Source organism: Notolepis coatsorum (genome assembly GCF_963971535.1).
Source record: "Notolepis coatsorum genome assembly, chromosome: 7".
NCBI classification, from domain to species: domain Eukaryota; kingdom Metazoa; phylum Chordata; class Actinopteri; order Aulopiformes; family Paralepididae; genus Notolepis; species Notolepis coatsorum.
In genome coordinates, this window is record NC_140171.1 from 178066365 (window position 1) to 178080137 (window position 13773).

Below are 13773 nucleotides of genomic sequence, written 5' to 3' on the forward strand. Positions count from 1 at the left end.
TTAACGATGTCTGAGCAAGATAAAGAGGAATTGGGCCATTCTGATGCAGCTGCTTTGATTGTGACTGAAGGTGCTGATGCAGCTCCTGTGATTGAAGTTACCACCGTTCACACTTCTGACACAAATGTTAACTTGCCTGTGGTTGAGGGAAAGAGACAAGTGAAACCCACGCAACGGGCACTTGAGGCTAATTATACAAAACAATGTAATCGAAGAAAAGCTAAACTTGGACAACTCACAAGCAAAAGAAATGTGTTACAAGCACTTATGGTTGATTACAGAAATGTTGAATTGGTTAAACAAGAATACAATGAATTTAATTCTAAAACAAATGACTTCAAATCACTTCACAAAACAGTACAGCAGCTGTTATCAGAAGAGGAAGCGGCAGAAGAACAAGATCAGTGGTACATGCCGAAGTTCGAAATCATATGTGAATTTCATGATAAGGTTATAGAATGGATAAATAATGCCCCTGCAGCTATGGCACAAAAGCCACCAGAAGTGACACCAGCAGTGACACCAGCACAAAGTGAGAAATCATTTGGCAATAAATCAGTTGGCATGAAATCCACTTCAAGCACCGCAGCATTAAGACAGGTAGAGGCCGAAAGAGCCGATCTAGCCACACGTTCTGCTTATCTCAAGCAAAGACAAGCATTTGAATTTCAGGAGGCACAGCTCAAAGCAAGAAAGGAAGCATTTGAATTGGAAGTGGAAATTGCAGCTGCTGATGCCAGGTTAAAAGTTCTGGATGTAACTAAACATGTAGACACCAGGCTTGATGTTAACCCCTTAATCCACATCAATGAATATTTTGACTCAATGCAATCCTTACCAGTGGACAGCCATAAGGTTAATTATAGATTGGATGATGAAGAGGAAGATGATGACTATGAAGAGAATAATGATGATGATGATGATGATGATGATGATGATGATGATGATGATGAATTTGAAGGAGCAGCTTCCCATCCACCACTGAGACTAAGGTCTCAACATGCCCCTAGTGGCCAATTACGGCAGCCACAGAAACAAATGGCTCAGCAGCCTACAAGGTCACGAATGCCTGTTGCTCACCAACAACCCCAACAGCCTAACCCAAACCTTGGCTTGCAAGATGGTGCTCAGGTTAATGTTCAACCAGGCGGAGCCATGATGGACATTTTGAGAAAACAAAATGAAATCACAGAAATGTTAATTCAAGAACAGAGGTTCTCACTCTTGCCTTCTAGAGAGATTCCTGTTTTTAAAGGTGATCCATTAAGTTATGTCTCTTTCATTAGTACATTTGAACATTGTATAGAAAGCAAGACAAGTAACAACAGAGATCAACTGCTCTTTCTTGAACAGTTTACAGATGGAGAACCAAAGGCAATTGTGAGAAGCTGCCTTCACATGGATTCCCAAAAAGGCTATGTGAAAGCAAAACGGCTGCTACGCAAACATTTTGGAAATGAGGTTCTCATTGCTGCTGCCTATCAGGAACAAATTCTGAATTGGGATGCAATCCGATCAGAAGATGGTAAAGCCTTACACAAATACTCACTCTTCTTGAGAACATGCTGCAATGCTATGAGCAATAATGAAATTCTGCAAGACATGAACAATCCTACACACTTGAAATCTGTCTTGTCAAAACTGCCATTCAAGCACAGAGAGAGGTGGAGGACAGTAGCATATGGTTACTATGAGCGTACACACAGAAGAGCTAAGTTCCCACAACTTGTAAATTTCATTGAAAGGCAAGCAAACATTGCCATTGATCCCCTCTTTGGAGAAATACAAGACACAAAACCGAAAGACAAGAGGACAATCCCTCCTCCGCGAAACAGTATTTTGAAATCTGTAGCAGTTTCATCATACACTAAAGGCAATTATAAGAGCAGTTTTGCGACAGTAACAGAATCCTCAGAACCAAAGTCACAGTCGAGCACAAGCAGCTCTGCAGCCGTGCAACAGAAAACATGTTTCTTTTGCAAAGAAAACCACAGCACAGACCTGTGCAAGACATTAGATAAGAAAATACATAAAGACAAAGTTGAGTTCTTTAAAGTAAACGGTTTATGTTTCGGATGTGTGACTCAGGGTCACATGAGTAAGGACTGTAAAAAACGTGTGACTTGTAAAATATGCACAAAGAAGCATCCTACTGTGTTGCACATTGAATTTAAAAAAGATACAAGTCAAACTAGTCCAAGCACCGATAGCACGTCGGTGGGCAGTGCATTAGTCACCATGAAAAGGCCTATTCATACTGGGGCCGGTGACCAACAGAAACTGTCAATTGTTCCTGTGCAAGTCAAGTTGTCAAATTCTAACCAGGTACTTCAAACGTACGCTTTCCTTGATCCAGGAAGCACTGGAACCTTCTGTACTGAGGCTTTAAGGAAGCAACTGAATGCTAAGGCAACACCAACTCGAATTCTACTTCGTACTCTAGGACAAGAAAGGGTCATAAGTATTAACCGAATCAATGGGCTGGAAGTGTCAAGTCTTGAAGGAGATGATTTCCTAAAACTTCCACCACTCTATACTCAAATAGAAATTCCTGTAACCAAGCAGCAAATTCCCACTCAGGATGATGTGCAAGAATGGAACTACCTAAAGGAGGTTAAGTTGCCATATATTGATGCAGATATTGGACTCCTGATTGGTAATGATGCAGCTAAGTTTATGGAACCTTGGGCAGTAATTAATAGCAAGGGTAATGGGCCCTACGCTGTAAAGACAAGACTTGGATGGGTGGTTAATGGGCTTCTACACGAACCCACAACAAGCCATAAGCAGCCAACCCATATTTTCGGTAATCGTATATCGATAGTAAATTTGAATGACCTCATGATCGAACAATTCAATCATGATTTTCCCGAAAAGGGTTATGAAGAGAAGGCAGAAATGTCTATTGAAGATAAGCGATTCATGCAAATCATGTCTGACTCTACTGAGAAGAAAAATGGTCACTACCAAGTAAACCTTCCATTCAAGAAGAATGATCTAGCAATGCCTAGCAACCGCCATCTGGCAGAGCAGCGTGTCATGTCACTTAAAAGGAAATTCAAGAAGGATCCAGAGTTTCACAAAGAGTACACTGACTTTCTTGAAAGTGTCATTCAAAAGGGACATGCTGAAGCTGTACCAAACGAGCAGTTAAGCCAAGAGGAAGGAAGGACGTGGTACTTACCTCACCATGGAGTACGGCACCCAAAGAAACGCAGACTGCGTGTAGTCTTTGACTGTTCTGCATCCTTCCAAGGAACTTCATTAAATGATGAGCTTATTCAAGGCCCAAACTTAACCAACACACTGCTGGGCGTCTTGATCCGGTTTAGACAGGAACCAGTGGCGATGATGGCAGATGTAGAAGGCATGTTCCACCAAGTGAAAGTCACACCAGCTGACAAAGATTTTCTTAGGTTCTTATGGTGGCCAAATGGCGACATTAGTCAAAGCCTAGTAGAATACAGAATGACAGTCCATTTATTTGGAGCGACATCTTCATCCAGTGTTGCTAGTTATGCCGTGAGAAGGACTGCTGAGGACAATAAGGACAAGTTCTCAGCAGTGGCAGTTAACACTGTTAAAGAGAACTTTTATGTCGATGATTGTCTTAAATCTATGCCAAGTGAGAAGGACTGCATAGCACTATCGAAAGAATTAAGAACCCTGTGTGCTCAAGGAGGTTTCCGCCTGACCAAATGGCTAAGCAATAGCCGCACAGTGCTGGCCTCTATTCCAGAGGAAGAGCGAGCCACAGAGGTAAAAGATATCGACTTGGATCAGAAGCACCTACCGGTTGAGCGAGCCCTTGGAGTGCAGTGGAATGTGGAGGAAGACACATTCAGAATACAAGTGAACATGAAAAATCAACCCTACACAAGAAGAGGAATCCTTTCCACTGTAAGTTCAGTGTACGACCCTCTGGGGTTCTTGTCTCCGTTCATATTCTCTGCAAAACACATCTTGCAACAGTTATGTCAACTGAATTATGGATGGGACGACAGGATTCCAGAGGCTTTCTGTCAATCATGGCATAAATGGCTCACTGGACTACAGCAAATGGAGAACTTCGACATTCCAAGATGTATTAGATCTAAAGAATTTGGCGAGATCAAGTCAGCCCAACTTCATCACTTCTGTGATGCAAGTGAGACAGGATATGGTACTGTGACCTACTTAAAGATGACAAATACCGAAAACCAAATTCACACATCTTTAATCATGGCAAAAGCAAGAGTCGCCCCCTTGAAACAGGTTACAATACCCAGAATGGAACTTACTGCTGCAGTACTAGCAGTGAAAGTGAACAGGATGCTGGAGACTGAGCTACACCTTCCACTCAGAAAAGCGGTGTTTTGGACAGACAGTACATCAGTCTTGAAATATATTAGGAACAACACCAAGCGGTTTCAGACTTTCGTGGCTAACAGAGTCAGCATCATCAGAGAGCACTCTTCTATTGAGCAGTGGAGGTACTTGAACACCAAGATCAACCCTGCAGACCATGTGTCCCGAGGTCTTACAGCTGATGCATTTTTAAAGTGTGAAAACTGGAAGAAGGGACCGGACTTCCTACAAGAAAAGGAAGAAACATGGCCAAACTTACCTGCTGATCTCACCCCCATACCAGCCGACGATCCGGAAGTCAAAAGAGAGAAGGTTACAGTCAATACCATTCAGATGACAGATCAAGATCCTACTAGCACTCTCATACACCACTACTCAAGTTTCTACAAATTGAAAAGAGCTGTAGCATGGATGCTGTATTTGAGAACTCACCTTTTGCAGTTGAGTAGAAAAAGGAAAGATCTGATGCAAATTCAAGAACCAGACACAGACAAACAAAGACAGACAATTGAAGTAGAGATGAAAAAATTCAAAAACGCTGTAAAGGCATACAACCTCTCTCTGGATGAACTGGACACTTCAGAGATGGCCGTTGTTCAATTCTGTCAAAACCAAGGATTTCAAGAGGAAATCAAAACATTGCAGAAAGGAAGTTTGAACGTGCAGAAACACAGTTCAATCTACAAGCTTGATCCCAAACTTGAAAACGAAATATTAAGAGTGGGTGGGAGATTAAGCAGAGCAGCCATGCCAGAAGATGCAAAGCACCCTGCCATCCTCCCAAAGGACCATCATGTGTCAAAGCTCGTTCTTAGAAAGATCCATAAGGAAGTAGGACACAGTGGGAGAAACCACATGCTCTCCTCACTGAGACAAAAGTATTGGATTCCTTGTGCCAACTCATTGGCAAGAAAGATTATTTCTGAATGTGTGACATGTCGACGTCTCAATGGATCTGTCGGAGAACAGAAGATGGCAGACCTGCCAAGAGATAGAATAACACCTGACCTACCTCTTATGAATGTACATCAAAAATGGAACCGCATCCGCAGGAACTTTGAAAAGGAAGACATTGTGATCATAGCTGACACGAATGCACCAAGAGGATCCTGGATGTTGGCTAGAGTCCTGGAAACAATGCCAGACTCAAGAGGACTTGTGAGAAGTGTGCGTCTTCAGACAAAAACTAGTGTACTTGAAAGGCCCATCAGCAAGATTTGCCTGCTGGTGCCAAACTCAAATTAGGTACTGAAGATTCAAACAGGCCTATACATCATGCCTGTTTCCCACCTCACAAGTATTTATTTTGTTTTGAACATTTTGTATGGCTCCAGCAGTTTTTTGATTTTGTATTGTTATTAGAGCCTGCCCATAACAATAGGGGCCGGTTATGTAGGAGCCATTTCATTTGATTTAATAGTTTTGACTAAATAGCGCCGCCACTGGTCGCCTCGTAAAATGGCACCATGGTTCTCCTATTAATTATGGCACAGCTGTGTGTAAACGCACGCCAGACGAGAAACAGTTTTTCAACCGCTCGCTTGCTACACACACACACACAGCGCAGATTGAATGAATGAAAGACTGAAAAGAAAGACTTTGTTTAGAATCATTATGAGTTTATTTGAAACCCTTTTGCTGCACCTGTTTGTTTTGAAACCCCTTTAGTACAAGTCTGGAGCCTGTTTTGTTTCATTTGTTTGCTCCGTTATTGTTTGAAACTTTACGCAACTCCTTCCATAAAACTCAACCGGTTCGAACCCATCGGATGCAACTATCAACAACATCAAACAGTGAGTAACAAGACAGCCCAAGTCAATGTGGTGTGAGCGCGTTGAAGACGTATCCTGGCTTAGATAGGCAAATTGAGCCTACAGTATGTATTACTCTAGCCTGGGGTATTTCAGTAGATATGCATGTATTACTCTAGCCTGGAGTATTTCAGTAGATATGTATGTATTACTCTAGCCTGGAGTATTTCAGTAGATATATATATGTATTAACATGTCAACACCTACTCCTAGTAACGACCCAGTCGATGGCACTCCAAGACGAGGGGTAGGGCCAAGGGACGGGGATTGGACATTTGAATTCATTCCAAGCGGTATACCCTTGTACTGCCCAGCTGAGGAAATGCAGCACTAGCGCCACCTGCTGGGGATGAGAAAACATGGACTGAAAACAAGCATGGACTCAGGAACACCAGTCAGACTGGCAATTTCACTCTGAGACCAATGACCAAAAAAATTAAACTGCTGCAACTCAAAAGGAGTAGAGACATTTAGCCTCTCAGTAGATTGTAGACATTTAGCCTCTCAGTAGATTGTAGAGTTGTAGACATTTAGCCTCTCAGTAGATTGTAGACATTTAGCCTCTCAGTAGATTGTAGAGTTGTAGACATTTAGCCTCTCAGTAGATTGTAGAGTTGTAACACAGTAGATGTTTACATGGTTGATTATTATTTAGTTGATTGATTTCCTTAAAACACTAAATATAGTTTGTTAGTCATTAATGGGTTACGATTTAGACCGAATACAGCACATAGTTTGGTTTGAAGGCTGAACACAGCAGTTTGGTTTGAAGGCTGAATACAGAGTTTGGTTTGAAGGCTGAACACAGCATTTTGGTTTGAAGGCTGAACACAGCAGTTTGGTTTGAAGGCTGAATACAGCACATAGTTTGGTTTGAAGGCTGAACACAGCAGTTTGGTTTGAAGGCTGAACACAGCAGTTTGGTTTGAAGGCTGAACACAGCAGTTTGGTTTGAAGGCTGAATACAGCAGTTTGGTTTGAAGGCTGAACACAGCAGTTTGGTTTGAAGGCTGAATACAGCACATAGTTTGGTTTGAAGGCTGAATACAGCAGTTTGGTTTGAAGGCTGAACACAGCAGTTTGGTTTGAAGGCTGAACACAGCAGTTTGGTTTGAAGGCTGAACACAGCAATTTGGTTTGAAGGCTGAACACAGCAGTTTGGTTTGAAGGCTGATCAGTGTGCTTTTAAAATCCTGAAACATGGTAATGTTTTCCAGTTTCTTTTCTCAACAAAACATAATTCAAGTCCTGAATAAAATAAAAAAAAGACAAAAAAACTTCGCAAGGTCTTTTATGAGGCTCTCAATCGAATAAGCAATTATTATAGGATGCAATAGGGTGACAGTGGCTCAGGAGGTAGATCAGTCGTCTGGTAAACGGAAGGTTCCCAGTTCGATTCCCGCTCCTCCTGGGCAGCGTGTCTTAGACACTTAACCCCTAACTGCTCCTGATGAGCAGGTTGGCACCTCGCATGCACCTCGCCTCCACTGTCGGTGTGTGAATGTGAGTGAATGGGTGAATGTGAGCAACAAAATGTTTTAAAGCGCTTTGGATAAAAGCTCTAAATAAAATGCATGCATTTTCTTGTGTATGATTGCAGCCTTATGCCCCAACCGGGACGAAGAGGATAAGTAAGTAAGTAATCTTCTTGTTCAAGACATTCAGGGAGCTGACCAGTAAAAGGTTTGGAGTCCAGGGGGGAAAAAGAAAAACCTTTTTATTCACTCATTAGATTTTAATTTCAGTTTATTTCTCCACCTCTAGGGGGAGTGCATCACTTACCATATACAGATAAAAGGCAGCTCATCCTACAGACTGAGACACTTTAGAAGCGTTGAGTGCTTTCGTAAAGACGTAGTTCCTCAAACGGATTCCCTGATTCCACCAGATTTCTCTTTTGGAGTTCGGCGTTTTCCAAACAAGGCACGTCAGATCGCCCAAGTCCGTCTGTTCCTCTTGAACGTGATCCTATAGGTCAATTTGGCAAAACCTTGGCGCCGATGCGATTGTTCACCGTATGCGAAGGAAAGACTTGAGTGACGGAGACGTCGTCCAATGGCTGAAGGAGAAGGCCCGCCCCCTAGATAACTAGAGTGAGACGGCGTTGTGGTCGAGCGAGACTGCGGTCAGAAACCTCATTACATCTCTAGAGCCATTATAAAAAAAGAAAGAAAATAAGAATCCATAAAAAATATTTTCTATTTTAATAATACACACTTAAAATAGCAGTTTGCATTAGGGCTGAACGATTTAGAAAGAAATATCTAATTGCGATTATGTTGACCGATATTGCAGTTGCGATACGATTTGTGACAGAATAATATTTTATTATTCTTAATTTTCACTGAAAAACATACAAATAATCATGGTCTGATGTTTGATCTGTACCAAACAAAGAGGTATTCTTAAAGCTGCTACGAGGAGAATATTCAACATATCTTCTTAAAGCTGCTACGAGGAGAATATTCAACATATCTTCTTAAAGCTGCTACGAGGAGAATATTCAACACATATCATTGTCGCATTACCTTGGTATAATTACCTAATTAAGTTACGATACCTGGTAACCTAATCCTCACAGTAAAACCACTGGTAACCTAATCCTCACAGTAAAACCATGTTTCCCATAAATCCTTTTGCCGTTAGCTTCCAACCCCACAGGGTGAGACATGTTTTGATGAGGAGAATCTGAGGAGCCTCACTAACGTTACCATGAAGTTATTTCTGTGGATAAAGCAGGTTTTGTTCAGGAAGGCTTCCTTTGCTCCGTAATGCCTCCAACAGAACCCTGTGGATCAGACCCGGGGACACAGTGTCAACAAAACCCTGTGGATCAGACCCGGAGACAGTGTCGATAGATACCAATGGACTCGTTGTCTTTCAGTCTCTTATTGATCTCAATGTTTCTGCAGTAATCCTGCCAGATTCAATGTACAATGATATATTGATGTCACAATTGATGTCCTAGTAGCACCTTTCGTCTTTAGAATAGGATTGTAGGCCGGGAAATATCCTGCAATTTGGATATTGCACTAGACCATATTGCAATTTCAATAGAATTTCGATTAATTGTTCAGCCCTAGTTTGCATGGTCTCTTTCTGTGTTGCTCCCACACCTTGTGGCACACAGCGTGAAGACATATCATCTATGATAATATCCATGATATCATACATGATAACATCTATGATAACATCTATAACATCCATGATTTTATCCATGACGACATCCATGATAACATGACGGCACGGTTCAAAACAAGAGCCCAGAAAAAGGAAACAGGAAGGAGGAGAAGGGAGGAACAGGAAGCAGGAGGAGGGAGGAACAGGAAGCAGGAGGAGGGAGGAACAGGAAGCAGGAGGAGGGAGGAACAGGAAGCAGGAGAAGGGAGGAACAGGAAGCAGGAGGAGGGAGGAACAGGAAGCAGGAGGAGGGAGGAAGCAGGAAGCAGGAGAAGGGAGGAACAGGAAGCAGGAGAAGGGAGGAACAGGAAGCAGGAGGAGGGAGGAACAGGAAGCAGGAGGAGGGAGGAACAGGAAGCAGGAGAAGGGAGGAACAGGAAGCAGGAGGAGGGAGGAACAGGAAGCAGGAGAAGGGAGGAACAGGAAGCAGGAGGAGGGAGGAACAGGAAGCAGGAGGAGGGAGGAACAGGAAGCAGGAGGAGGGAGGAACAGGAAGCAGGAGGAGGGAGGAACAGGAAGCAGGAGGAGGGAGGAACAGGAAGCAGGAGGAGAAGCAGGAGGAGGGAGAACAGGAAGCAGGAGGACGGGAGGAACAGAAGCACGGAGAAGGGAGAGAACAGGAAGCAGGAGAAGGAGAACAGGAAGCAGGATGGAGGGAGGAACAGGAAGCAGGAGGAGGGAGGAACAGGAAGCAGAGAAGGAGGCAACCCAGAAGCAGGAGGAGGGAGGAACAGGAAGCAGGAGGAGGGAGGAACAGGAAGCAGGAGAAGGGAGCGAAGCAGGAAGCAGGAGGAGGAGGAACCAGTGAAGCAGGAGGAGGGAGGAACAGGAAGCAGGAGGAGGGAGGAACAGGAAGCAGGAGGAGGGAGGAACAGGAAGCAGGAGGAGGGAGGAACAGGAAGCAGGAGGAGGGAGGAAGCAGGAAGCAGGAGGAGGGAGGAACAGGAAGCAGGAGGAGGGAGGAACAGGAAGCAGGAGAAGGGAGGAACAGGAAGCAGGAGAAGGGAGGAACAGGAAGCAGGAGGAGGGAGGAACAGGAAGCAGGAGGAGGGAGGAACAGGAAGCAGGAGGAGGGAGGAACAGGAAGCAGGAGGAGGGAGGAACAGGAAGCAGGAGGAGGGAGGAAGCAGGAAGCAGGAGGAGGGAGGAAGCAGGAAGCAGGAGAAGGGAGGAACAGGAAGCAGGAGGAGGGAGGAAGCAGGAAGCAGGAGAAGGGAGGAACAGGAAGCAGGAGGAGGGAGGAACAGGAAGCAGGAGAAGGGAGGAACAGGAAGCAGGAGGAGGGAGGAACAGGAAGCAGGAGGAGGGAGAGAGTGCATGTTGGTGAGAGCTGTTCTTCAGACACTGATGAGACAGGGAGGGGACACTGATGAGACAGGGAGGGGACACTGATGAGACAGGGAGGGGACACTGATGAGACAGGGAGGGGACACTGATGAGACAGGGAGGGGACACTGATGAGACAGGGAGGGGACACTGATGAGACAGGGAGGGGACACTGATGAGACAGGGAGGGGACACTGATGAGACAGGGAGGGGACACTGATGAGACAGGGAGGGGACACTGATGAGACAGGGAGGGGACACTGATGAGACAGGGAGGGGACACTGATGAGACAGGGAGGGGACACTGATGAGACAGGGAGGGGACACTGATGAGACAGGGAGGGGACACTGATGAGACAGGGAGGGGACACTGATGAGACAGGGGGGAAAGAGGCTTGGCAGCAGAGTCAGGGAACCAGGACAAAAACACAAAGTGACAGTTCAATAAAAAGAGTATGGCACACGCACCAGAAAAAAATGTCCAAAAGCAAAGGAGAAATCCTTCTTCCGTAAAGTTCCTCTTTTGCCAACGCCAGGATTCCCTTGAGACAGGCGAGTGACGGCTCTCGGGGGCGGGGGTTTGGCCTTGCTTGCATACAGCAGATTTAAAATCTCTTGGGGGGGTTTGTAAAGTTGGACTGGTGTGGGAGAGGAGGAGGAGCACGTGGTGGAAGGTTCTGGGGAGGGAGGCCCGGTTAAAGGTTCTGCTGGAGGAAGTGAACAGGAGGGGGAGGCAGGCCCGGTTAAAGGTTCTGCTGGAGGAAGTGAACAGGAGGGGGAGGCAGGCCCGGTTAAAGGTTCTGTGGGGAGAACAGGAGGGGGAGGCAGGCCCGGTTAAAGGTTCTGTGGGGAGAACAGGAGGGGGAGGCAGGCCCGGTTAAAGGTTCTCCTGGAGGAAGTGCAGCAGCATGATCTCGTAGTGCTCTCCGGACTCAGGACAGCGGATGCTGTGCCTCTCGTTGGGGTAAATCTGAAAAGCAGAGAATCCACAACCCCAGAGTACAAGATAATTAGATCATAATGGTGGGTATCAAACAGGAGAGGAGACGGTCAGGTTTTAAACTGTTTAAACAGTCATTCAGAAACTGCTCTTTTATTACCGTCTATTTTTAAATGGTCTGTATTACGTGTGACGATCCTGCCGAAACAAGGAGGCCTGCTGTTAGATCCTCATGTGAAGAACTGTGATTTAGTTCTATAGTCAATATATACTGTAGTGTCCGCTTGTCGCTCCCCAATGAATCGACAAGCGTCCACGATGCACCCGCAATTAATTATCTTACTCAGTCCCAAAGTTTGTGATGTAAATATGGAATGTCCCAAGTTGCTGCTGTTTACAGAGTTTATTGTTGTCCAAAGGTGAATGATGGTGAATGAAGGGTTAAATCAGAACAGTTGTCAATTGCTCCATGGTCAGTTCCAAACGGTGAGACAGATGAAAAATGTATCCTCATCACAGGTGCATGGGATTACGGTAATTAGCTAGGCTATTTATAGAAGAGGGGCTATAATGGAGGCGGTGAGCCCCCTAGTGTTCAAACATAAATAAGACACTACTTAATAACCAAAACACTCATATGGCCTTTACATATACTGTTCAACCTCTTTGTACTGCTGTGAAGGACTTTGAGCTGCAATTCGTGCATGAAAGGTGCTTTACAAATAGTTATTATTATTATTAATAATAATAAGATTATGCACACGTCATAGCACCTACCGTGCTATATGAATGCAAAATAAACATATAGAACACCCTCCTACCTGTAGCTGATATGGCTTCCCTGCCCGGATGAGTTGAGACACCAGGAAGTTGGTGTGGAAAAAGTGCACGTTCTCATCGAGGAAGCCGTGGAGGATCAGCAACCTGTTGGGCCTAAAGGGGCGACACAGAGACAGTCTGTTGTAAAGGTGCAGCACAGAGTCTGTTATAAAGGTGCAACACGGAGAGTCTGTTGTAAAGGTGCAGCACAGTGACAGTCTGTTGGGTCTAAACTAGGCATGTGACATTTTGAAGGTATGATAACATTGGGCAAAAATACCCCGGTTCACGATATATCACGGTATTAAAAAAAAAAAAAATCCCATTGAACAAAACTTCTGTAAGTGTTATTTATGAATGTGTGAAGATTGTCTGTATTACACACAGAGGGAACTGTCTGACCACTTTCAAACTAAGTACAGAATAAAAAATACTTCCAAATAAACTTTCATTTATGAATAGGCCTATGTACTTCAAACTTCAAATTACTTTCTTTTCCTTTCGGAACTTCATTTGTGCAGTGGTTAAAAGACAAACAGTCAATACATAGATAGTCACCACTATAAAAAAAAACAGCTTTGTTAAAACTACAGTAAAAAGACCACTGTATAAAAAAACACCAACTACATTAAAACTACAGTACTTAAAGCATGATATATTAAAATCCATGTGGAGTAGTTCCATAATATATAAATAATAGTAGTACAGGTGATATATGTCCATCAGGTGGAAGGGGGAGTCTATTTGAAGTAGTCCAAAGTCCTTGGGGGGGGGGGGGGGGGGGGAAGTCCGGCTTCCACCAGACCTATAGGTGTTCAGCAGTATGATGGAGGTTTTTGTTAATGTAATGTAATCTACTTGCACAGATGTATGTTATATAGCCTAGTACTATTCTTACTGGATTAAATGTAAATTTTTTTTTTTTTTTTTTTAGTCTTTTCCCCCCTCCATTTTCCTCCGATTTTTCTCCCATCCCAATGTTAGTCGTATGCCAATTCCCAGTCCCTTCCTGGTCGCTGCGCACTTACCCCCCAGTCAGATCATCTGGGAGAGTGGAGGCTACCACGTGCTTCCTCCGACACACGTCCAGCCAATCACCGCTTCTTTTCACCTGGCAGCGCGGATTCTCATTGAGAGGGCGTAGCGTGTGGGAGGACCACACTATCCCCCTCAAGTCCAATCCGCGCTTAGCAGGCGCCCCGACCGAACTGTAGGAGTCGCTGTTTACAACGACCCGGACCCACCCCGCCAGCTTCTCCCACCCTCTAATACAGCCAATTGTATTAGTGCAGACGGCCAGCCAAGCTGGTGACAACCCCGGAGCTGTGAGCTGGATTCGAACAGGCGAAT

General features: G+C 44.5%; 1 protein-coding gene across 4 annotated transcripts in view; it reads right to left on the reverse strand.

Moving 5' to 3' along the window:
• Positions 1-11502: 11502 nt before the first annotated feature.
• The window catches only part of dpp9 (dipeptidyl-peptidase 9), a 90430-nt gene continuing 88159 nt past the window's right edge, over positions 11503-13773 (reverse strand). For all 4 annotated transcript variants that reach the window (XM_084317912.1, XM_084317910.1, XM_084317913.1 and 1 more), the window contains exons 20-21: positions 12426-12537; positions 11503-11634 (exon numbers count right to left, since the gene is read on the reverse strand). In XM_084317912.1, coding sequence (XP_084174038.1) covers positions 11542-11634; positions 12426-12537 — 205 coding nt within the window. In that variant the 3' untranslated portion in view covers positions 11503-11541. The remainder of the gene's footprint in view (positions 11635-12425; positions 12538-13773) is intronic.